Source organism: Notechis scutatus, chromosome 13, assembly GCF_049901735.1.
Source record: "Notechis scutatus isolate UNSWTSFEM ecotype Mainland chromosome 13, rNotScu1.2, whole genome shotgun sequence".
Taxonomy (NCBI): domain Eukaryota; kingdom Metazoa; phylum Chordata; class Lepidosauria; order Squamata; family Elapidae; genus Notechis; species Notechis scutatus.
The window spans coordinates 3,142,330-3,167,184 of NC_142021.1; the positions used below are offsets into that span (position 1 = coordinate 3,142,330).

A 24,855-nucleotide genomic window follows, 5' to 3' on the forward strand; every position below is an offset into this window, starting at 1 on the left:
TTCACCTTCGTTTTATAAAAGGGGTTTTGCCAGGACAAAAAGGGTCTGCTTAGTGCTTTTTGGGGAAGCCTAGGACAGAAAACAATCTCCTGTCTACAACACAGTCCTTTCGGCAGACCCAAAGGTGCTTTTTTGGGGGGAGGCAACTGGACTTCTTTGATTTTTCTTTGAAGACGTTTCGCTTCTCAATCCAGAAGCTACTTCAGCTCGGACAGGAGAGTGAGGAATGGAAGGGTTTCTATTCCTTGCATTATGAAAGGTTTCTCTTCCTTGCATTATGAAAGGTTTCTCTTCCTTGCATTATGAAAGGTTTCTCTTCCTTGCATTATGAAAGGTTTCTATTCCTTGCATTATGAAAGGTTTCTCTTCCTTGCATTATGAAGGGTTTCTATTCCTTGCATTATGAAAGGTTTCTCTTCCTTGCATTATGAAAGGTTTCTATTCCTTGCATTATGAAGGGTTTCATAATCCTTCCCTTCCCCACTATCCAGTTAGAGCAGAAGAAGCTTGAGCCTGAGGATACAAACAAACCTCCACGTGGCCTCAATGGCTCTCTAAAAAGAATGCAAATGACCAGCTGACCACAAGGAATATAAATCCTTCCATTCTCCATCATCCGATCAGAGTTGAAGAAGCTTCTTGGAGGGGAAGTGAAATGTCTTCAAAGAAAAACCAGAAAATCCAGTTGCCTCTTGAAAAAAAGGGCACCTTTGGGATATCTGTGACCTGGATGACTGAGAATCTCCACAGATATTGAAAGCTGAAATAGAAGCGTGTGTCGATTACACCCCATCCAAATTTTATGAATTATCATGCAGTGGTTGTTTTCCTCACATCTACCGTCTACTGAATATCAACTAATCACAAAATGGTGTATAACGTGTGTTCTCGGTCCCAATTAATCAGCATTACTTGCTTTTCATTCATTAAACAAATTAAGGAATAACACACACCTAGTTTTCCTTTCCTTTTATAATCATACATAATAAATATAGGCAGCTTATGCACACGTTGATTATATGCTAAGATTTCCACTGAAAGTGATTGTGATTCATTATTTTTCCATTAAAAGTGATTGTGTTTCATTATAACTGTTCATAATAATAATAACAATAATAATAATGACTAAGTAAGCAGTTACAGAGTTTTTCTGGTTACCTGGCTTCACTGAAAACACCCAAACATAAGAACAACAGCTGGGTTCACACACACACACCCTACACAGGGGTGGGATTCTACCAGTCCGGACCGGTTCTACAGAACTGGTTGTTAGGATTCTGCGCAGTTCGGAGAATCAGCCAATCATGTCCCTGGCTGGCCCCTCCCCTCCCCATCCAGTCAGTCCTTATCACGCATGCCCGACATAGCTGACTGCATTCTCCCCTGCCCAGTCATTCCTTAAGGTATTTCTTCTCTTTTTCTTGGCCTCTCAATTATCAGTTCTTCCGATGATCAGCTGTGCCAGGATCCCCTTCGCTGTCTTACTGCTTTGCCCAGGAGGCTTCCCTGAATTCCACCCCTGCCCCTACACTCCAAGCTAGTTAACCTAGGAGTTATTTCAGGTTGTTGCGTGTATCAGTCTAAGTCTGAAATCTCAGCCAGCCAAGGATCTCAAAAATATTCTCCTCTTACGCTTCCCAAATGGACTGTAGAACCTGGGAATGGATCCAGCATGCCTGAAGGTCAGCTGGCATTTGGGATGGCCTGAGACATTGGAAAAAAATTGGGGTTTGGGGTGTCCTGAGCCAGAGATCCCGATCTGGATATTTTCTCTTGGGAAAACGCTCGGTGGATTCCCCCACCAAGATTCTAATCTGGTGGCCATGAGTCTTTTCGAAAGCGTGTGCATAATTACGGTGGTGGCTTTGCTGGCTTCTTCTCCCAAATCTGGTGGGCTTGGAGTAGGCCAAGAATGGATCTTTTTCAGGAAAGGAGAGGCAGTTTGGCCTCCGGGCAGGAGGAGCTGTGTGAGAGAAACTTTCCATCCTTTTGGCCCACAGCTCCTCCGGAGAGGAATTGTGACATCGAGAAACAAAGAACCAATTGCGTTGTTTCCAAGAGTGGCCTCCAACCATGCATCAAATGGCTGCATCCAGCCGGATCCCTGGTGGATCCCTGGCTCGTTGCACGCCTGCCCTCCTACCTACAAATCCACTGCTACACCTGGGTGCAGCCATAGATGCCAGGTCATGCGAATCTTCAATAAATCACTTCAATAAATCTTCAAGAAAATATCTACAGACCCCTCCCATCCTGGACATAATCTGTTTCCACTCCCACCCTCAAAACGATGCTATAGAGCCCTGCACACCAGAACAACTAGACACAAGGGGAGTTTTTTCCCGAATGCCATCACTCTGCCAAACGAATAATTCCCTCGACACTGTCCAACTATTGACAAAGTCTGCACTACTATTAATCTTCTCATAACACCTTATCACTCATCCCCTCCCACTTGTGACTGTATGACGGTGTCGCTTGTATCCTTACAATCCAGATTGATTGTTTCCTAGTATACTTGATTGCTTATGGTACCCTGTGACTATTATGAAGTGTTTTACCTGATGATTCTTGACGAATGTATATTTTCTTTTATGTATAATGAGAGCATTTGCACCAAGACAAATTCCTTGTGTGTCCAATCACACTTGGCCAATAAAGAATTCTATTCTATTCTATTCTATTCTATTCTATTCTATTCTATTCTATTCTATTCTATTCTATTCTATTCTATTCTATTCTATATTCTCTTCTCTTCTCTCTCTTCTTCTTCTCTTCTATTCTCTGTTGTATTCTCTCTCCTTTTTTTTTTCTTCTCTTCTCTCTTCTCTCTATTTTCTTCTCTATTCTGTACTCTCTATTCACCATTCTCCATTCTCTATTCTATTTTCTCTTCTCTTCTCTATTCACTCTCTTCTCTATTCTGCATTCTCTATCCTCTTCTATTTTCTATTCCATTCTATCCTCTATTCTCTCTAATATCTTCTCTTCTCTTCAGGTCACCAACATCTAAAGGAGAGGCAACCAAACTTGGAGATTTCAAGATCAGTGGACTTCAACTCCCAGAATTCAACGCGTGGTTTTGCTCCGTTTTAGTTCACCACCCAGTTGGCCTCAGTTTACTAGCTTTTTTTTGGATGCCACTGTTGTGAAGCAGGTCACACTGTTGTTAAGTGAAGCTACTTCTCAGAAGGTCGCAAAAGGCGCGACCCAGGGACCCTGCAACCGTCGTAAGTGTGAGTCAGTTGCCAAGCACCCGAACATAAATCACGTAGGGATGCTGCAATGGTCGGAAGTCTGAAAAATGGTTGTAAGTCCCTTTTTTCAGTGCTGTTGTAACTTTGCATGGTCACTAAGTTGAGGACTACATGGAGATCCTAGTGCCTGGAGCTAGCGAGGGAGCTAAATTTTTCAGCTTTTGAAGGGAGAAGTTGGTTGGGTGAAGGAGCATCTGTATTCCCTGTTCTCTCCCTCCCTCCCACCCTCCCTCTCTTTCTCTCTCTCCCTCTCTCCCCCTTTCCCTCCTTCCCTCTCTTTTTCTCCATCCCTCCCTCTCTTTCTCTTCCCCCTCTCCTCCATCTTTCCCCCTCTCCCTCCTTCTCTTTCCCTCCCTCCCTCCCCCTTCCCTCCTTTTTCTGTCTTTCTCTCCCTCCCTCCTTTTCTTCCCTCTCCCCTACCCGTCTCTTCACCTCCCTCTCCCTCTTTCTCCCTCCCACTCTTTTTCTCTCCCTGTCTCTTTTTCTCTCCTTCTCTCTCCCTCACTCTCTCTTTCTCTTCCCCTCTCCCTCCCTCTCTTTCTCTCCCTCTCCCTTCTCTTTCTCCTCTCTCCCTCCTCTCCTCCTCTCTCTCTTACACACATAAACACACACACACACACACACACACACACACACAACAGCATGTCTGAATCTCACAGCCCCCGTCCAAAAAATAATAATGCAACAACCTTGCAAAAGATTCTGAGGATAAGTCATGGCCTCCAATACCCAACACAGGACTTTCCTTCCTGTAAATAAGAGAAAACGGAGCAGAAAACCTAATCCGGTATCGGCACCTCACTTTATTGTTCAGGAAACGGTTCCTTTTGTTTTTTAATAATTATATATATATAATTTTCAAGTTTTATATATATAATAGGGGCCCATCCAGAGAATTGCCACGCGCAGGTGAGTAACTGCCACAGTCCTTGCGCTGAAGCCTCTCAAATATCATTGGCAATGTGTCTCGGTGTCGATATTCCAGTTTGCCTGGTTGAAAGGGGCTTTGGCAAAGCACTTGGCTGCTGTGGCATCACAATCACACACAGTACGTTTACACCCCGTTTCTGAATCTGGAGGGAAGAAGGAAATGGTGAACCTTGGGGGAGGCATGACCAAAACAAACGCTGCACTATTGCCAGACGCAGCCCTGTGTCTTTTCAATACCCGTTGTGAAGTTGTGCGCCTAGACGAAAAGGGATAGAGCTTGCATTGTGCTCTCACGACGACACCCCTGTAGGAAGGTAGCACCCACCCCTCTCCTAGAAAATTGAAATATCCTAGGAAATATTAAAAAGGCAGAATATTTCCCCTAAAAAGAGTAGAAACTCAGAAGCAGAATCTCACCCCCACCTTTGTTGATGGGTGGGCCATTAAGGCCTGGGCCAGAATATGTTACATAACAAAGACCTCCTCCAGGTAGAGCTATAATAGGAATTGCCCAAAGCCCTTTTCATGACATCTTCATCCAGCAAAGGCTCAACCAAGCCTGGGACTCAGGACAGCCTACAGAGTTGCTCCTGCATGGCCCTGTCTTGGAAAGACGGGTTGGTTGGGGTTTGTGATACTTACCGCAGGTGGGTCCATCGCTGCCACATTTCCAACTATATGCCGAGAACTTGGGGTGGCATCTGCGTTTTTCGGCTTCAGTATAGCAGTCGTCATGTGCTTTGCAGCACCTGGCCAAAAGCAGGAAGAGTTAGAGCTGCCTCTCCAGGTGTGAGAAGTTGGTGGGAGGGGTTCACTGGTGCTCTCTGAGCTTGGTTGTTTTCTTACAAATGTTTCGTGACCCAACTAGGCAATATAATCAGTGCTAGGAAGGCGGGGGGATTGTGGAAGAGGGCAGAAGAAGGAGGTGGAGGAGGTGGGGAGGGTCCTGTGTGGTCCTTGGTGCTCTCTGAACTTGGTTATTTTCTTGCGGATGTTTCGTGACCCAATTAGGTAGCAGCATCAGTGCTAGGATGGAGGGGAGTTTGTGGAAAGAAGGAAGAGGTGGTGGTGGTGGTGGAGGAGGAGGAGGAGGAGGAGGAGGAGGAGGAGGACAAGGAGGAAGATTGTGGGGTCCTTGGTGCTCTCTAAGCTTAGTTCTTTTCTTGCGGATGTTTCATTTTCATTTTCTTGCGGATGTTTCATTTTCATTTTCTTGCGGATGTTTCCAACTAGATAACATCATTATTGCTAGGATGGTAGAAGGATTGTGGAAGGGGAGAGGAGGAGGAGGAGGAGGAGGAGGAGGAGGAGGAGGAGGAGGAGGAGGAGGAGGAGGAGGAGGAGGAGGAGGAAGGTTGTTGGGGTCCTTGGTGCTCTCTGAGCTTCATTATAAAGCTTCCTTAACAGAACCTTACTTATCCAAAAGTACTATTCTTCCTCTCTCTCCACCCCTTGTATATCTCTGATCTCTGCCCTTTCTTTATTTTTATTTTTTATTTATTTATTTTTATTTTTTATTTTATTTATTTTTATTTGCCCTCTCTTATCTGACTCTCCCCTAGACAGCATCTCTTCACCACGTCTGCCAAGGTCTTTCCCATGTACCATTTCATCCAAGCGATTCTCTTGCACCTGCAAACTGTCAAAGGACGATAGAGGATCCGTTATACTACAGGTGACATGGTAACAGTCTTCCGATATTTGAGGGGCTGCCACAGAGAGGAGGGGGTTCAACCTGTTCCCCAAAAGCCCCTGAAGGCGGGACAAGAAGCAACGGAGGGAAACTGATCATGGGGAGAAGCAACCTGGAATTAAGGAGGAACTTCCAAACAGTGAGATCAATTAACTGGCCTCCAGGCGTTGTGGGTGCTGCAACATTGGAGGTTTGAAGAAGAGATTAGACAACCATTTGTCTGAAATGGTTTAGGCTTTCCTGCCAGAACAGGGGGATGGACTAGAAGACCTCCAAGGCCCCTTCCAACTCTAGTATTGTGTTTTATTATTCCGTCCTTCTTTCTATGATCCCTTCAAGCCCAAAGGGAGTCTGGAACGTTAGAGGATTTCCTGCCACTTGCAGGAGGGGATGGACTAGAAGACCCCCGAGGTCTCTTCCAACCCTAGGATTCTAGGTTCTGTGATCCCCAGGTGAGGCCTTACCTATCCAACTCATCTACCGGTGTCCCGCTACCTTCTTTGCCGCAGTAGCAACCGTACTCCATATAATGCCAAGAAGGTCGACTGCCATAGTTGGCACATTCAATCATGTTGTCGAATTGTGCGACGTTGAGAGGCAGCGGAGGAATGCTGGCGGCTCCTAAGAGGGAGACACAAACTGCACCACACCACAAGAGGATCAGCATTAGCGTTTCCCAAATATCCAGCAGCCAAATCCAGTTCCCTGCTAAGTGACGGTTGGGTGAAGCATCCCCTCCTTTTCCGGACCCCGTAATCCCTTGCGGGGTGGAGTCTGGCAACTGAATGCAGCTGGCAGAATGTTTACTGGCCAGATGCCCTTCCTGTCACTAGCACGGAGTTTTGTTCAGCAGATATATTCTTATTGTGCCGAGAGAGAGGGAAATATCTGCCTCTACCTAGGATTGAACACACAGACTCCTGATTGTGAGGCGAGAGCTCTACCTCTAGGCTACCGCACTGCTCTGGGTGAATCTTCCCTCTTTTTGGAGGATCGAGGCATCTGTCTCCTAGGCCGGTACATGCGCACCAGACCGCGGCTTGCCGTTTGCCCCCTTCCCAGCCGGCTTCCGTCAACAAGAGAAGCTGGGTTCACGGAAGGACTTTGTGGTTCCTTTTTCACAACTGCACTAACAAGCCCAAAACAAGCTTGTAAAATCGGACACCAGTCATTTCGCGTATTCGCTTTGCTTAGCGATGGAAATTCTGGTCCCCGATAGTCTTTGTAAATTGAGGACTTTCCGTACAGTGGACTGGGAATGGATGGTTGGACTGGATGACCTCCAAGGCCCCTTCCAATTCTGTTGTTTTGTGATGCTATGACATGGGATGAGTTTGTACAATATGGATCTCTCAGCTTATAAAAGGGAGATGTTGGTTGAGTGAAGGAGCATCTGTTTTCCCATCTGTCTCTCATCACTCTTTATCTCCTCTCTCTCCTCTCTCTCTTTCTCTCTCTCCCTCTTTCTCTCATCACTCTTTCTCTCCTTTCTCTCTTTATTTCTCTCCCTCTTTTTCTCTCCTCACTCTTTCTCTCCCCTTTCTCTCATCACTCTTATCTCCTCTCTCTCCTCTCTCTCTTTCTCTCTCTCCCGCTTTCTCTCATCACTTTCTCTCCTTTCTCTCTTTATTTCTCTCCGTCTCTTTCTCTCATCACTCTTTATCTCCTCTTTCTCCTCTCTCTCTCCCTCTCTTTCACAAATCACTTTCTCTTCCTCTTTATCTCCTCTCTCTTTCTCTCCCCTCTTTCTCTAATCACTCTTTCCCCCCTCTTTCTCTTTCCCCCTCTTTCTCTCCCTCTCTTTCTCTCATCACTCTTTCTCTCATCACTCTTTCTCTCCTCTTTCTCTTTCTCTCCCCCTCTTTCTCTCATCACTCTTTATCTCCTCTCTCTCTCTCTCTCTCTCTCTCTCTCTCCCTCTTTCTCTCCACTATTTCTCTCCTCTCTCTCTGTCTCACTCTTTCTCTTTCTCTGTCTCTTTGTCTCTCTCTCTCTCACATACACAGTGCTCAACTGAACCTACAATGAACCAGCTTGCTTTTTTGCCCTCCTGCTCACCTGTATTCTACGAACTCCTCTATCCTCGCAAGAGTAAAGAAACTATTCACGCAGGTGTTTCACACAACCTCTGGAAACCACTTAGCAAGCGAAGCCTGCCGTATCCCTGAATGGATTCTTTGGATCTACTGGGTCTGGAAAATCTCCACTTACCTGCCAACAGGACCAGAAGGTGAGCAGGATACATTTTGTCAGTGGTGAAGCTGCAAGCAAGATGAATTTCGATACCTGGCGATTTCAGCCTTTTATAGCAGTGGTTCCCAAACTTTTTCAGTCCTCCGCCCCCTTGGTGCTATAATCCCATCCTCAGTGCCCCCCACCGAGGGGTGGGATTCAAATTTCTTAACAACTGGTTATGTGGGCGTGGCCTAATTTGTGGGCGTGGCTTGGTGGTCATGCGTGCGATGTTTCAGATGCACAATAAGGATTGACTGATCAGGAAAATGGAGCAGCGTGTGGAGAGGAGCAGGGCCAGCCAGGGGCCCATTTTACCAGTTCTCCAAACTACTGGGAACGGGAATGAACTGGTAGAATCCCACTCCTGAATTGTTCCCTGTGAGGGGCCCACCTCCAGTGCCCCCCTTGCCTCTTAGCCCTCCCTGCTGGCCCCCTTGCCTCTTGGTGCCCCCCTAAGGCATCCCACTGCCCCCCAGGGGGCGGTACCACCCACATGGGGAACCACTGTTTTATAGCCTTGCCGTTACCTTGGCCCCAGCTAAGATGGGAGATAAGAGATGGATGGTTTTATTGGCCTATCAGCACTCCTTCCAGCAAGGAGATAAAACCAGAGCTGTTTGCTTGCAAGAATCCGCCAGTTTTCTTCAAGAGTTGGAAGAAGATGTTCTGTTTTTTTTGTGAAGAAACGGAAATCTGCTCTGATTTAAAACTGGGATGGTCACTGACTTCCTTTCCAGGCAATGTGGAATTCCAATTCCCATCAGCCTGTATTGGACGAATCACTGAAGGTGCAGGTTTTCTGCCTCCGGGTTCAATGTTTTGGAAATGTCCTCTGAATAGAACAAAACATCTTGAAATGCAAAACTCAAAATTTTTATCTCCTTTCTCTCTTTCTCTCTCTCCCCCTCTTTCTCTCATCACTCTTTCTCTTTATCTCCTCTCTCTCTCTTTCTCTCCTCCTCTTTCTCTCATCACTCTTTCTCTCCTCTCTCTCTTTCTCTCATCACTCTTTCTCCTCTCCTCTCACTCTTTCTCTCTCTCCCTCCCTTTCTCTCATCACTTTCTCTCTTCACTCTTTCTCTCCTCTTTCTGGAATGTCTGGAATGGTATCTCCCTGCTTGAGTTTGGGATTGGATTAGATGACCTCCAGGGTCCCTTTCTACGCTCTGTCAATCTGTTGTGTGAGATGTGATTTGCATCCAAAGCACAAAGAGCAGACCTGCCTTTTGGGCTTCCCCCCTCCCTCTTGCTCAGAGGTGCGACGTGGCTCCCATACAATCACAATCACACTCAGGGCTACCAATGGTGCACAGAACTTTTCTTTGTTTAGCATCTTCCCCGTCCGCCAAGAGAGGTTCAGGATCCTGTTGAGCGAGAATCGACATCCAGGTTGTTGTTTTCTTAAAATCTTCTCTTAAGCTCCTTGGATTGGAAAACACTTCAGGGTTGAGAGCCAGAGAACTGGTAGCTTGGTTGGCATTTGGCAATGATCCAGTTGGGCAAGAGCTCTCAGTGGTGTCCCTAGAAGAGGAAACAGAGCTTCCTTAATGTTCTGAAAAAATCCAAGTTATTGCCTATTTAAAATGATTTAAGGGGGAAAATTAAAGAGGGGGAGAGCATAAACCAGAGTTTGCGAGAGTCAAGGAGAGAACCAAGTCCTCTTAGAAGACGAGGCGTGATCAGACAAGGATTAGATTGTTATCAATCAAGACTTTAATTTGAGAATTAGGGGCACAAAAAGAATCTTGGAAATTGCAGTAGGGACCTCCTGTTTAATTAAATCTAAGGGAGAGAAGGACAGTGGTGCAGGAGGAAGTAAAGCGGGGAGGGAGGAAAGAAGGCAGAAAGAAGAGAGGAGAACGGAGGAGTAGAGAAGAAGAAGAAGAAGAAAGAAGATGGAGGAAAAGAAGGAGAAAGAGAAGAAGACGACAAGGAAGATGGAGGAGCAGGAGAAGAAGGAGGAGAAGGAGAAGGAAGTGGAGGAGAAGGAAGAGATTGTTCATTATTAAGATCAAGAAAGTTTGGAATCTCCCCTCCTGGCTTCTCTGAACTTAACACTCTTTTTTGAAAAAAAGTGGGAAGCCACAACAGACAAGCTGAACAGACAGACAAAGCCCAATTTCACAAACCCCCTTTAAACATCTCTTAGGCTTGCCAGAAGAAAACCCAGTGCTTATTCCTAAATTATATGCAGGCTGTGCCCTTGCCGGCCAGTTTCTCAAGCCCCCCCACCCGCCTTAAAAAGCCAACTTAGCTGCACTCCTAGTCAATATACAGTAGATTGTAAGGATACAAGCGACACCGTCATACAGTCACAAATGTGAGGGGATGGGTGATAAGGAGTGATGAGAAGATTAATAGTAGTGCAGACTTTGTCAATAGTTGGACAGTGTCGAGGGAATTATTCGTTTAGCAGAGTGATGGCATTCGGGAAAAAACTCCCCTTGTGTCTAATTGTTCTGGTGTGTAGTGCTCCATAGCCTCGTTTTGAGGGTGGGAGTGGAAAAAGATTGTCCAGGATGGGAGGGGTCTGTAGATATTTTCTTGAAGATTTATTGAAGTGATTTATTGAAGATTCGCATGACCTGGTATCTATGGCTGCACCCAGGTGTAGCAGTGGATTTGTAGGTAGGAGGGCAGGCGTGCAACAAGCCAGGGATCCGCCAGGGATCCGGCTGGATGCAGCCATTTGATGCATGGTTGGAGGCCACTCTTGGAAACAACACAATTGGTTCTTTGTTTCTCAATGTCACAATTCCTCTCCGGAGGAGCTGTGGGCCAAGAGGATGGAAAGTTTCTCTCACACAGCTCCTCCTGCCCAGAGGCCAAACTGCCTCTCCTCTCCTGAAAAAGATCCACTCTTGGCCTCCTCCAAGCCCACCAGATTTGGGAGAATAAGCCAGCAAAGTCACCACCGTAATTATGCACACGCTTTCAAAAAGACTCATGGCCACCAGATTAGAATCTTGGTGGGGGAATCCACCGAGCGTTTTCCCGAGAGAAAATATCCAGATCGGGATCTGTGGCTCAGGACACCCCGAACCCCAATTTTTTTCCAACGTCTCAGGCCATCCCAAATGCCAGCTGACCTTCAGGCATCCTGGATCCATTCCCAGGCTCTACAGTCCATTTGGGAAGCGTAAGAGGAGAATATTTTTGAGATCCTTGGCTGGCTGAGATTTCAGACTTAGATTGATACACGCAACAACCTGGGATAACTCCTAGGTTAGCTAGCTTGGAGTGTAGGGGCAGGGGTGGGATTCAATTTTTTTAACAACTGGTTCTGTGGGTGGGGCTAAGTGGGCATGGCCATGTGACTGGATGGGCGTGGCTTCTTCTTCTTCTTCTTCTTCTTCTTCTTCTTCTTCTTCTTCTTCTTCTTCTTCTTCTTCTTCTTCTTCTTCTTCTTCTTCTTTCTTTTTCTCCTTCTTCTTCTCCTCCTCCATCTTCCTTCTCTCTTCTTCTCCTCCTCCTCCTTTCTCCTCCTCTTCTTCTTCCTGCCTTATTTCCTCCCTCCCCCTTTCTCTTCCTCCTCCACCGCTACCCTTCTCTTCCTCTCCCTTAGATTTAATAAAACAGGAGGTCCCTACTGCAGTTTCCAAGACTCTGTGTGTGCCCCTAATTCTCAAATTAAAGTCATGATTGATAACAATCTAATCCTTGTCTGATCCCACCTCGTCTTCTAAGAGGACTTGGTTCTCTCCTTGACTCTCGCAACTCTGGTTTATGCTCTGCCCCTCTTTAATTTTCCCCCTTAAATCGTTTTAAATAGGGAATAACTTGGATTTCTTCAGAACACTCAGGAAGCTGTTTCCTCTTCTAGGGACACCACTAAGAGCTCTTGCCCAACTGGATCATTGCCAAATGCCAACCAAGCTACCAGTTCTCTGGCTCTCAACCCTGCAATGTTTTCCAATCCAAGGAGCTTAAAAGAAGATTCTAAAGAAAACAACAACCCGGATGTTGATTCTCGCTCAACAGGATCCTGAACCTCTCTTGGCGGACGGGGAAGATGCTAAACAAAGGAAAGTTCTGTGCACCATTGGTAGCCCTGATTGTGATTGTGATTGTATGGGAGTCATGTCACACCTCTGAGCAAGAGGGAGAGGGGAAGCCCAAAAGGCAGGTCTGCTCTTTGTGCTTTGGATGCAAATCACAACTCACAGAACAGATTGACAGAGCGTTGGAAGGGACCTTGGAGGTCATCTAATCCAATCCCCAACTCAAGCTGGGAGATACCATTCCAGATAGTCCGAGAAAGAGTGATGAGAGAAAGAGAGGGAGAGAAAGAGAGAGGAGATAAAGAGAAAGAGGAGAGAAAGAGTGATGAGAGAAAGAGAGGGAAAGAAAGAGAGAGGAGATAAAGAGAAAGAGGAGAGAAAGTGATTTGTGAAAGAGAGGGAGAGAGAGAGGAGAAAGAGGAGATAAAGACTGATGAGAGAAAGAGAGTGAGAGAGATAAAGAGAGAACGGAGAGAAAGGAGACAAAGGAGAGAAAGAGTGATGAGAGAAAGAGAGTGAGAGAGATAAAGAGAGAACGGAGAGAAAGGAGACAAAGGAGAGAAAGAGTGATGAGAAAAAGACAGACAGACAGAGAGAGAGAGAGAGAGGAGATAAAGAGTGATGAGAGAAAGAGGGGGAAAGAAAGAGAGATGAGATAAAGAGAAAGAGGAGAGAAAGTGATTTGTGAAGGACAGGGAGAGAGAGAGGAGAAAGAGGAGATAAAGAGTGATGAGAGAAAGAGAGTGAAAGAGAAAAAGAGAGAAAGGAGAGAAAGGAGAGAAAGTGAGAAAAAGAGAGAGAGAGAGAGGAGATAAAGAGTGATGAGAGAGATGGAGAGAGAGAGAACATGGAAAACAGATGCTCCTTCACTCAACCGACATCTCCCTCTTATAAGCTGAGAGATCCGTGTTGTACAAACTCTACCCGTTTCATAGTATCACAGAACCACAAAGTTGGAAGGGGACTTGGAGAGAACCAGTCCAACCCCCCCATTTCATCCATTCCCAGTCGACTACTCAGGTAGACCTTGACTTACAACGACCACCGGGGATCAAAATTTCCATTGCTAAGGAAAGCGAATATCTGAAGTGACTGGTGTCCGATTTTACAGGCTTGTTTTTGGTTCAGCCAAAGGCCTGGCAAACAGTCTTTCAAGGGTCTAATGAAGAGCCTCATCTACCTTGGAGAGCTGCCAAGTTAATATTTCCAAACGCAGTGCTGACAAGGAAGGTCTCAGCACAGAGTCTCTGAGATGCACAGACAGATCTTCACCCCTCTGCAACGAACTAATTGTTTCCTGCAAAAGCCCCCTCCCCTTTTGCTCCTCTTTTAATCCCTATGGGAGGGGCCATTCACCGTACACCTGTGGTGTTAATCCCACGTCAACCCTGAGTTTTTCATTGTTCTTTTCTTTTGGCAGCTCTGCGCATGCGGAGGAGACAGGAGTGCAGCTAAGTGGGCTTTTGGAGGGGGGGGGGGCTTAAGAACCTGGCCTGCAAGGGCAAAGCCTGCATATAATTTAGGAATAAGCACTGGGTTTTCTTCTGGCAAGCCTAAGAGATGTTTAAAGGGGGTTTGTGAAATTGGGCTTTGTCTGTCTGTTCAGCTTGTCTGTCGTGGCTTTCCACTTTTTTTTCAAAAAAGAGTGTTAAGTAAGAAGAAGGGTGCTAGGTGGAGAATGAGCTGCAGGTAGCACTTCAAGGCAAATCCCCTGCTTGGGTTCTCTGGGATGCTGTCTGCGGTCTGAAAAGGAACAGGAGGAATGTTAGGATCTCAAACACCTAAAGAGGGGAGAGGATTTTATTGGTAGCTTGTCCAAGAATGGAAGCCTTGTTCAGAGAAGCCAGGAGGGGAGATTCCAATCTTTCTTGATCTTAATAATGAACAATCTCTTCCTCCTCCTCCTCTTCCTTCTCCTTCTCCTCCTCCTCCATCTTCCTTGTCGTCGTCTTCTCTTTCTCCTTCTTTTCCTCCATCTTCCTTCTCCTCCTCCTCCTCCTCTTCTTCTTCTTCTTCTTCTTCTTCTTCTTCTTCTTCTTCTTCTTCTTCTTCTTCTTCTTCTTCTTCTTCTTCTTCTTCTTCTTCTTCTTCTTCTTTTTCTTCTTCTTCTTCTTCTTCTTCTTCTTCTTTCTGCCTTCTTTCCTCCCTGCCCCCTTTACTTCCTCCTGCACCACTGTCCTTCTCTCCCTTAGATTTAATTAAACAGGAGGTCCCTAGTGCAATTTCCAAGATTCTGTGTGTGCCCCTAATTCTCAAATTAAAGTCTTGATTGATAACAATCTAATCCTTGTCTGATCATGCCTCGTCTTCTAAGAGGACTTGGTTCTCTCCTTGACTCTCGCAAACTCTGGTTTATGCTCTGCCCCTCTTTAATTTTCCCCCTTAAATCGTTTTAAATAGGGAATAACTTGGATTTCTTCAGAACACTCAGGAAGCTCTGTTTCCTCTTCTAGGGACACCACTAAGAGCTCTTGCCCAACTGGATTATTGCCAAATGCCAACCAAGCTACCAGTTCTCTGGCTCTCAACCCTGCAGTGTTTTCCAATCCAAGGAGCTTAAGAGAAGATTCTAAAGAAGACAACAAGCCGGATGTCGATTCTCGCTCAACAGGATCCTGAACCTCTCTTGGTGGACGGGGAAGATGCTAAACAAAGGAAAGTTCTGTGCACCATTGGTAGCCCTGATTGTGATTGTTATTGTATGGGAGCCATGTCACACCTCTCAGCAAGAGGGAGGGGTGAAGCCCAAAAGGCAGGTCTGCTCTTTGTGCTTTGGATGCAAATCCCATCTCACAGAACAGATTAACAGAGCGTAGAAAGGGACCCTGGAGGTCATCTAATCCAATCCCCAACTCAAGCAGGGAGATACCATTCCAGACATTCCAGAAAGAGGAGAGAAAGAGTGAAGAGAGAAAGTGATGAGAGAAAGGGAGGGAGAGAGAGAAAGAGTGAGAGGAGAGGAGAAAGAGTGATGAGAGAAAGAGAGAGAGGAGAGAAAGAGTCATGAGAGAAAGAGGAGGAGAGAAAGAGAGAGAGAGGAGATAAAGAGAAAGAGTGATGAGAGAAAGAGGGGGAGAGAGAGAAAGAGAGAAAGGAGATAAAAATTTTGAGTTTTGCGTTTCAAGATGTTTTGTTCTATTCAGAGGACATTTCCAAAACATTGAACCCGGAGGCAGAAAACCTGCAACTTGCACCTTCAGTGATTCCTCCAATACAGGCTGATGGGAATTGGAATTCCACATTGCCTGGAAAGGAAGTCAGTGACCATCCCAGTTTTAAATCAGAGCAGATTTCCGTTTCTTCACAAAAAAAACAGAACATCTTCTTCCAACTCTTGAAGAAAACTGGCGGATTCTTGCAAGCAAACAGCTCTGGTTTTATCTCCTTCCTGGACGGAGTGCTGATAGGCCAATAAAACCATCCATCTCTTATCTCCCATCTTAGCTGGGGCCAAGGTAACGGCAAGGCTATAAAACAGTGGTTCCCCATGTGGGTGGTACCGCCCCCTGGGGGGCAGTGGGATGCCTTAGTGGGGCACTAAGAGGCAAGGGGGCCAGCAGGGAGGGCTAAGAGGCAAGGGGAGCACTGGAGGTGGGCCCCTCGCAGGGAACAATTCAGGAGTGGGATTCTACCAGTTCATTACCGTTCCCAGTAGTTTGGAGAACTGGTAAAAGGGGCCCCTGGCTGGCCCTGCTCCTCTCCACACGCTGCTCCATTTTCCTGATCAGTCAATCCTTATTGCGCATCTGAAACATCGCACGCATGACCACCCTGCCACGCCCACAAATTAGGCCACGCCCACAGAAACAGTTGTTAAGAGATTTGAATCCCACCCCTCGGTGGGGGGCACCGAGGATGGGATTATAGCACCAAGGGGGCGGAGGACTGAAAAAGTTTGGGAACCACTGCTATAAAAGGCTGAACTCGCCAGGTATCGAAATTCATCTTGCTTGCAGCTTCACCACTGACAAAATGTATCCTGCTCACCTTCTGGTCCTGTTGGCAGGTAAGTGGAGATTTTCCAGACCCAGTAGATCCAAAGAATCCATTCAGGGATACGGCAGGCTTCGCTTGCTAAGTGGTTTCCAGAGGTTATGTGAAACACCTGCGTGAATTGTTTCTTTACTCTTGCGAGGATAGAGGAGTTCGTAGAATACAGGTGAGCAGGAGGGCAAAAAAGCAAGCTGGTTCATTGTAGGTTCAGTTGAGAACTGTGTATGTGAGAGAGAGAGAGACAAAGAGACAGAGAAAGAGAAAGAGTGAGACAGAGAGAGAGGAGAGAAATAGTGGAGAGAAAGAGGGAGAGAGAGAAAGAGAGAGAGGAGAGAGAGGAGATAAAGAGTGATGAGAGAAAGAGGGGGAGGGAAAGAGAGAGGAGAGAAAGAGAAAGAGAAAGAGGAGAGAAAGAGTGATGAGAGAAAGAGTGATGAGAGAGAGGGAGAGAAAGAGGAGATAAAAAGGGGGGAAAGAGTGATGAGAGAAAGAGAGGGAGAGAAAGAGAGGAGATAAAGAGGAAGAGGAGAGAAAGTGATTTGTGAAAGAGAGGAAGAGAAAGAGGAGAAAGAGGAGAGAAAGAGTGATGAGAGAAAGAGACGGAGAGAAATAGAGAGAAAGGAGATAAAGAGTGATGAGAGAAAGAGCGAGAGAAAGAGAGAGGAGAGAAAGAGGGGGAGAGAAAGAGTGATGAGATAAAGAGTGATGAGAGAAAGAGAGGGGAGAAAGAGGAGATAAAGAGAAAGAGGAGGGAAAGAGTGATTAAAGAAAGAGAGGGAGAGAGAGAGAGAGAAAGGAGAGAAAGAGTGATGAGAGAAACACACACACACAGAGAGAGAGAGAGAGAAAGGAGAGAAAGAGTGATGAGAGAAAGAGGGAGAGAGAGGAAGAGAGAGAGGAGAGAGAGGAGATAAGAGTGATGAGAGAAAGGGGAGAGAAAGAGTGATGAGAGAAAGAGAGGGAGATAAAGAGGGGGAAAGAGAAAGAGGGGGGAAAGAGTGATTAGAGAAAGGGGGAGAGAAAGAGAGAGGAGATAAAGAGGAAGAGAAAGTGATTTGTGAAAGAGAGGGAGAGAGAGAGGAGAAAGGGGAGATAAAGAGTGATGAGAGAAAGAGACGGAGAGAAATAAAGAGAGAAAGGAGAGAAAGTGATGAGAGAAAGCGGGAGAGAGAGAAAGAGAGAGAGGAGAGAGAGGAGATAAGAGTGATGAGAGAAAGGGGGAGAGAAAGAGTGAGGAGAGAAAAAGAGGGAGAGAAATAAAGAGAGAAAGGAGAGAAAGAGTGATGAGAGAAAGAGGGAGAGAGAGAAAGAGAGAGAAGAGAGAGAGGAGATAAAGAGTGATGAGAGACAGATGGGAAAACAGATGCTCCTTCACTCAACCAACATTTCCCTTTTATAAGCTGAGAGATCCGTGTTGTACAAACTCATCCCATGTCATAGCATCACAAAACAACAGAGTTGGAAGGGGCCTTGGAGGTCATCCAGTCCAACCATCCATTCCCAGTCCACTGTACGGAAAGTCCTCAATTTACAACGACTATCGGGGACCAGAGTTTCCATCGCTAAGCAAAGCGAATACGCGAGATGACTGGTGTCCGAATTTACAAGCTTGTTTTGGGCTCGTTAGTGCAGTTGTGAAAAAGGAACCACAAAGTCCTTCCATGAACCCAGGTTCTCCTGTTGACTTCACCGCTCAGAAGCCGGCTGGGAAGGGGGAAAACAGCAAGCCGCGGTCTGGTGCGCATGTACCGGCCTAGGAGACAGATGCCTCGATCCTCCAAAAAGAGGGAAGATTCACCCAGAGCAGTGCAGTGGCCTAGAGGTAGAGCTCTCGCCTCACAATCAGGAATCTGTGTGTTCAATCCTAGGTAGAGGCAGATATTTCCTTCTCTCTTGGCCCAATGAGAATATATCTGCTGAAAAAAACTCTGTGCTGGTGACAGGAAGGGCATCTGGCCAGTAAACATTCTGCCAGCTCCATTCAGTTGCCCAGACTCCACCCCGCAAGGCCTTACGAAGTCCTGAAAAGGAGATGATGCTTCACCCAACCGTCACTTAGCAGGGGACTGGATTTGGCTTCTGGATATTTGGGAAACGCTAATGCTGATCTTCTTGTGTTGTGGTGCAGTTTGTGTCTCCCTCTTAGGAGCCACCAGCATTCCTCCGCAGCCTCTCAACCTCTATCAGTTCAAGAACATGATTCCATGTGCCAACCATGGCAGAAGACCTACTTGGCATTATATGGACTACGGTTGCTACTGCAGCTCAGGAGGTAGCGGGACACCGGTAGATGAGTTGGATAGGTAAGGCCTCACCTGGGGATCACAGAACCTAGAATCCTAGGGTTGGAAGAGACCTCGGGGGTCTTCTAGTCCATCCCCTCCTGCAAGTGGCAGGAGATCCTCTAACGTTCCAGACTCCCTTTGGGCTTGAAGGGATCGTAGAAAAAATGATGGAATAATAAAACACAATACTAGAGTTGGAAGGGGCCTTGGAGGTCGTCTAGTCCATCCCCCTGTTCAGGCAGGAAACCCTAAACCATTTCAGACAAATGGTTGTCTAATCTCTTCTTCAAACCTCCAATGTTGCAGCACCCACAACGCCTGGAGGCAAGTTAATTGATCTCACTGTTTGGAAGTTCCTACTTAATTCCAGGTTGCTTCTCCCCATGATCAGTTTCCCTCCGTTGCTTCTTGTCCCGCCTTCAGGAGCTTTTGGGGAACAGGTTGAACCCCCTCCTCTCTGTGGCAGCCCCTCCAATATCGGAAGACTGTTACCATGTCACCTGTAGTATAATGGATCCTCTATCGTCCTTTGATAGTTTGCAAGTGCAAGAGAATCGCTTGGATGAAATGGTACATGGGAAAGACCTTGGCAGACGTGGTGAGGAGATGCTATCTAGGGAAGAGTCAGATAAGAGAGGGCAAATACAAATAAATAAAATAAAAAATAAAAATAAATAAATAAATGAATAAAAAATAAAAATAAAGAAAGGGCAGACATCAGAGATGAATAAGGGGTGGAGAGAGAGGAAGAATAGTACTTTTGGATAAGCAAGGTTCTGTTAAGGAAGATTTATAATGATGCTCAGAGAGCACCAAGGACCCCACAACCTTCCTCCTCCTCCTCCTCCTCCTCCTCCTCCTCCTCCTCCTCTCCCCCTTCCACAATCCTTCTACCATCCTAGCAATAATGATGTTATCTAGTTGGGTCATGAAACATCCGCAAGAAAAGAACTAAGCTTAGAGAGCACCAAGGACCCCACAATCTTCTTCCTCCTCCTCCTCCTCCTCCTCCTCCTCCTCCTCCTCCTCCTCCTCCACCACCACCTCTTCCTTCTTTCCACAAACTCCCCTCCATCCTAGCACTGATGCTGCTACCTAATTGGGTCACGAAACATCCGCAAGAAAATAACCAAGTTCAGAGAGCACCAAGGACCCCACAGGACCCTCCCCACCTCCTCCACCTCCTTCTTCTGCCCTCTTCCACAATCCCCCCGCCTTCCTAGCACTGATTATATTGCCTAGTTGGGTCACGAAACGTTTGTAAGAAAACAACCCAGCTCAGAGAGCACCAGGGAACCCCCCCCACCAACTTCTCACACCTGGAGAGGCAGCTCTAACTCTTCCTTCTTTGGGCCAGGTGCTGCAAAACACATGACGACTGCTATACTAACATTGGAACATCCAAATGCAACCCCAAGTCGCAGATTTATAGTTGGAAATGTGGCAGCGATGGACCCACCTGCGGTAAGTATCACAAACCCCAACCAACCCGTCTTTCCAAGACAGGGCCATGCAGGAGCAACTCTGTAGGCTGTCCTGAATCCCAGGCTTGGTTGAGCCTTTGCTGGATGAAGATGTCATGAAAAGGGCTTTGGGCAATTCCTATTATAGCTCTAGCTGGAGGAGGTCTTTGTTATGTAAAATATTCTGGCCCAGGCCTTAATGGCCCACCCATTAACAAAGGTGGGGGTGAGTTTCTGCTTCTGAGTTTCTACTCTTTTTAGGATATTTCAATTTTCTAGGAGAGGGGTGGGTGCTACAGAGAGGGGTAGGAAGGCTACAGGGGTGTCGTCGTCGTGAGAGCACAATGCAAGCTCTATCCCTTTTCATCTAGGCGCGCAACTTCACAACGGGTATTGAAAAGACACAGGGCTGCGTCTCGCCATAGTGCAGCGTTTATTTTGGTCATGCCTCCCCCGAGGTTCACCATTTCCTTCTTCCCTCCAGATTCAAAAACGGGATGTGAACGTTCTGTGTGTGAATGTGATGCCGCAGCAGCCAAGTGCTTTGCCAAAGCCCCTTACAACGACGCGAACTGGAATATCGACACCGAGAAACATTGCCAATGATATTTGAGAGGCTTCAGCGCAAGGACTGTGGCAGTTACTCACCTGCGCGTGGCAATTCTCTGGATGGGCCTCTATTATATATATATAAAAAATAGAAAATTATATATATATAATTATTAAAAAACAAAAGGAACCGTTTCCTGAACAATAAAGTGAGGTGCCGATACCGGATTAGGTTTTCTGCTCCGTTTTCTCTTATTTACAGGAAGGAAAGTCCTGTGTTGAGTATTGGAGGCCATGACTTATCCTCAGAATCTTTTGCAAGGTTGTTGCATTATTATTTTTTGCACGGGGGCTGTGAGATTCAGACATGCTGTCTGTGTCTGTGTGTGTGTGTGTGTGTGTGTGTGTGTGTTTATGTGTGTAAGTGAGATAGGGAGGGAGAGAGAGGGAGAGAAAAAGAGAAAGGGAGAGGGAGAGAAAGATAGAGTGAGGGAGAGAGAAGGAGAGAAAAAGAGTGGGAGGGCGAAAGAGGGAGAGGGAGGTGAAGAGAAAGAGGGGGAGAGAGAGAAAGAGAGGGAGGGAGAGGGGGAAGAGAAAGGGAGAGCGAGGGAGAGAGAATGAGAAAGAAGAGACAGGGGAGGGGGAGGGGAGAAAGAGAGGGGAGGGAGAGAGGGAGAGGGAGGTGAAGAGAAAGAGGGGAGGAGAGAAAGAGAAGGAGGGATGGAGAAAAAGAGAGAAGGAGGGAAAGGGGGAGAGAGGGAGAGGGAGAAAAGAAGGAGGGAAGGAGGGAAAGAGAGAGAAGGAGGGAAAGGGGGAGAGAGGGAGAGAGAGAAAGAGAGGGAGGGAGAGAAAGAGAGAGAAGGAGGGAAAGGGGGAGGGAGGGAGAGAGAGAAAGAGAGGGAGGTTGGGAGGGAGGGAGAGAACAGGGAATACAGATGCTCCTTCACCCAACCAACTTCTCCCTTCAAAAGCTGAAAAATTTAGCTCCCTCGCTAGCTCCAGGCACTAGGATCTCCATGTAGTCCTCAACTTAGTGACCATGCAAAGTTACAACAGCACTGAGAAAAGGGACTTACAACCATTTTTCAGACTTCCGACCATTGCAGCATACCTACGTGATTTATGTTCGGGTGCTTGGCAACTGACTCACGCTTACGACGGTTGCAGAGTCCCTGGGTCGCGCCTTTTGCGACCTTCTGAGAAGCCAGATTCACTTAACAACAGTGTGACCTGCTTCACAACAGTAGCATTAAAAAAAAGCTAATAAACTGAGGCCAACTGGGTGGTGAACTAAAACGGAGCAAAACCACGTGTTGAATTCTGGGAGTTGAAGTCCACAGGTCTTGAAATCTCCAATTTTGGTTGCCTCTCCTTTAGATGTTGTTGACCTGAAGAGAAGAGAAGATAATAGAAAGAATAGAGGATAGAATAGTATAGAAAATAGAATAGAGGATATAGAATACAGAATACAGAATAGAGAAGAGAGTGAATAGAGAAGAGAAAAGAAAATAGAATAGAGAATGGAGAATAGAGAATAGAGAGTACAGAATAGAGAAGAAAATAGAGAGAAGAGAGAAGAGAAGAGAGAAGCAAAGAAAAAAAGGAGAGAGAATAAAACAGAGAAGAGAAGAGAAGAGAGAATAGAATAGAATATAGAATAGAATAGAATAGAATAGAATAGAATAGAATAGAATAGAATAGAATAGAATGCTGCCTTGGGAGTCGGAGATCAGTGGGGGAGAAGAACAGCTGGAGCCTCTTCCCAGCCTGCGCATGTGCAGAGCTGCCAAAAGAAAAGAACAATTAAAAACTCACGGTTGACATGGGATTAACGCCACAGGTGTATGGTGAATGGCCCCTCCCATAGGGATTAAAAGAGGAGCAAAAGGGGAGGGGGCTTTTGGAGGAAACAATTCGTTCGGTGCAGAGGTGTGAAGATCTGTCTGTGCATCTCAGAGACTCTGTGCTGAGACCTTCCTTGTCAGCACTGCGTTTGGACATATTTACTTGGCAGCTCTCCGAGGTAGATAAGGACTATACTCCCAATTACACCCTTGAAAGACTGTTTGCCAGGCCTTTGGCTGAACGTGAATGCAAGAAATTCACCTTCGTTTAATAAAAGGGGTTTTGCCAGGACAAAGGGTCTGCTTAGTGCTTTTTGGGGAAGCCTAGGACAGAACACAATCTCCTGTCACAACACCGTCCTTTCGGCAGACCCAAAGGTGCTTTTTTTGGGAGGCAACTGGACTTCCTTTATTTTTCTTTAAAGACGTTTGCTTCTCAATCCAGAAGCTACTTCAGCTCAGACAGGAGAGTGAGGAATGGAAGGGTTACTATTCCTTGCATTGTGAAGGGTTTCTGTTCCTTGCATTATGAAGGGTTTCATAATCCTTCCCTTCCCCACTATCCTGTTTCAGCAGAAGAAACTTGAGCCTGAGGATACAAACAAACCTCCAGGTGGCCTCAACGGCTCTCTAAATTTAAATGCAAATGACCAGCTGACCGCAAGGAATATAAATCCTTCCATTCTCCCTCATCCGATCAGAGCTGAAGAAGCTTCTTGGAGGGGAAGTGAAATGTCTTCAAGGAAAAACCAGAAAATCCAGTTGCCTCTTGAAAAAAAGGGCACCTTTGGGATATCTGTGACCTGGATGACTGAGAATCTCCACAGATATTGAAAGCTGAAATAGAAGCGTGTGTCGATTACACCCCATCCAAATTTTATGAAATATCATCCAGTGGTTGTTTTCCTCACATCTACCCTGTACTGAATATCAACTAATCACAAAATGGTGTATAACGTGTGTTCTCGGTCCCAATTAATCAGCATTACTTGCTTTTCATTTATTAAACAAATTAAGGAAAAACACACATCTAGTTTTGTTTTCTTTTTATAATCATACATAATAAATATAGGCAGCTTATGCACACGTTGATTATATGCAAAAATGTCCATTAAAAGTGATTGTGTTTCATTATAATTTTTCCATTAAAAGTGATCGTGTTTCATTATAACTGTTCATAATAATAATAACAATAATAATAATGACTAAAGTAAGCAGTTACAGAGTTTTTCTTGTTACCTGGCTTCACCGAAAACACCCCAACATAAGAACAACAGCTGGGTTCACAGACACACCCTACATAGGGTTGGGATTCTACCAGTCCAGACCAGTTCTACAGAACTGGTTGTTACGATTCTGCGCAGTTCGGAGAACCAGCCAATCATGTCCCTGGCTGGCCCCTCCCCTCCCCATCCAGTCAGTCCTTATCACGCATGCCCGACATAGCTGACTGCATTCTCCCCTGCCCAGTCATTCCTTAAGGTGTTTCTTCTCTTTTTTTTGGCCTCTCATCGACCAGTTGTTCCGATGATCAGCTGTGCCAGGATCCCCTTCGCTGTCTTACTGCTTTGCCCAGGAGGCTTCCCTGAGGCCCAGGAGGCGAAGAAGAAGAAGAAGAAGAAGAAGAAGAAGAAGAGGAGGAGGAGGAGGAGGAGGAGGAGGAGGAAGAAGAAGAAGAAGAAGAAGTCACGCCCATCCAGTCACATGGCCATGTCCACTTAGCCCCACCCACAGAACCAGATGTTAAAAAAATTGAATCCCACCCCTGCCCCTACACTCCAAGCTAGTTAACCTAGGAGTTATTTCAGGTTGTTGCGTGTATCAGTCTAAGTCTGAAATCTCAGCCAGCCAAGGATCTCAAAAATATTCTCCTCTTACGCTTCCCAAATGGACTGTAGAGCCTGGGAATGGATCCAGCATGCCTGAAGGTCAGCTGGCATTTGGGATGGCCTGAGACATTGGAAAAAAATTGGGGTTCGGGGTGTCCTGAGCCAGAGATCCCGATCTGGATATTTTCTCTCGGGAAAACGCTCGGTGGATTCCCCCACCAAGGTTCTAATCTGGTGGCCATGAGTCTTTTTGAAAGCGTGCGCATAATTACGGTGGTGACTTTGCTGGCTTCTTCTCCCAAATCTGGTGGGCTTGGAGTAGGCCAAGAGTGGATCTTTTTCAGGAAAGGAGAGGCAGTTTGGCCTCTGGGCAGGACGAGCTGTGTGAGAGAAGCTTTCCGTCCTCTTGGCCCACAGCTCCTCCGGAGAGGAATTGTGACATCGAGAAACAAAGAACCAATTGCGTTGTTTCCAAGAGGGGCCTCCAACCATGCATCAAATGGCTGCATCCAGCCGGATCCCTGGTGGATCCCTGGCTCGTTGCACGCCTGCCCTCCTACCTACAAATCAACTGCTACACCTGGGTGCAGCCATAGATACCAGGTCATGCAAATCTTCAATAAATCACTTCAATAAATCTTCAAGAAAATATCTACAGACCCCTCCCATCCTGGACAATCTGTTTCCACTCCCACCCTCAAAACGATGCTATAGAGCCCTGCACACCAGAACAACTAGACACAAGGGGAGTTTTCCCCCGAATGCCATCACTCTGC

At 46.3% G+C, this 24,855-nt stretch overlaps 3 protein-coding genes and 1 long non-coding RNA gene across 5 annotated transcripts in view; 2 read left to right on the forward strand and 2 right to left on the reverse strand.

The window, feature by feature from the left end:
- LOC113431766 (uncharacterized) overlaps positions 1-24,855 on the reverse strand; it is a 39,790-nt gene that overhangs the window by 4,193 nt on the left and 10,742 nt on the right. The window contains exon 2 of the mRNA XM_087942668.1: positions 9,432-9,636. Coding sequence (XP_087798794.1) covers positions 9,432-9,636 — 205 coding nt within the window. The remainder of the gene's footprint in view (positions 1-9,431; positions 9,637-24,855) is intronic.
- On the reverse strand, positions 4,041-8,158 carry LOC148129586 (acidic phospholipase A2). Its single transcript, XM_087942671.1, has 4 exons — positions 8,092-8,158; positions 6,345-6,519; positions 4,830-4,936; positions 4,041-4,330 (listed from the first exon to the last, which is right to left on the reverse strand). Exons 1-4 carry the CDS (start codon positions 8,123-8,125, stop codon positions 4,209-4,211), a joined length of 438 nt encoding a protein of 145 aa, XP_087798797.1. The 5' UTR covers positions 8,126-8,158; the 3' UTR covers positions 4,041-4,208.
- LOC113432443 (acidic phospholipase A2-like) lies at positions 15,913-20,634 on the forward strand. 2 transcript variants are annotated; one of them, XM_087942673.1, is made up of 5 exons: positions 15,913-16,122; positions 18,238-18,412; positions 19,752-19,858; positions 20,342-20,490; positions 20,594-20,634. In XM_087942673.1, exons 1-4 carry the CDS (start codon positions 16,089-16,091, stop codon positions 20,461-20,463), a joined length of 438 nt encoding a protein of 145 aa, XP_087798799.1. In that variant the 5' UTR covers positions 15,913-16,088; the 3' UTR covers positions 20,464-20,490; positions 20,594-20,634. The 2 variants fall into 2 exon arrangements, with proteins under 2 accessions (XP_087798799.1, XP_087798798.1); XM_087942672.1 differs by having other exon boundaries at positions 20,342-20,634.
- On the forward strand, positions 16,361-17,435 carry LOC148129587 (uncharacterized). Its single transcript, XR_015745246.1, has 3 exons — positions 16,361-16,539; positions 16,826-17,025; positions 17,391-17,435. It is a non-coding gene; the product is annotated as an uncharacterized LOC148129587 (long non-coding RNA).

Excerpts from the sequence above, each read along its gene's own strand:
- LOC113432443 (XM_087942672.1), top strand. The coding sequence starts at position 16,089 with ATGTATCCTGCTCACCTTCTGGTCCTGTTGGCAG. Across the intron at positions 18,413-19,751 it reads CCGGTAGATGAGTTGGATAG|GTGCTGCAAAACACATGACG; the intron begins GTAAGGCCTCAC and ends TCTTTGGGCCAG. Across the intron at positions 19,859-20,341 it reads CAGCGATGGACCCACCTGCG|ATTCAAAAACGGGATGTGAA; the intron begins GTAAGTATCACA and ends TCTTCCCTCCAG.
- LOC148129586 (XM_087942671.1), bottom strand. The coding sequence starts at position 8,125 with ATGTATCCTGCTCACCTTCTGGTCCTGTTGGCAG. Across the intron at positions 6,520-8,091 it reads CCTTCTGGTCCTGTTGGCAG|TTTGTGTCTCCCTCTTAGGA; the intron begins GTAAGTGGAGAT and ends GGTGTGGTGCAG. Across the intron at positions 4,331-4,829 it reads CAGCGATGGACCCACCTGCG|ATTCAGAAACGGGGTGTAAA; the intron begins GTAAGTATCACA and ends TCTTCCCTCCAG.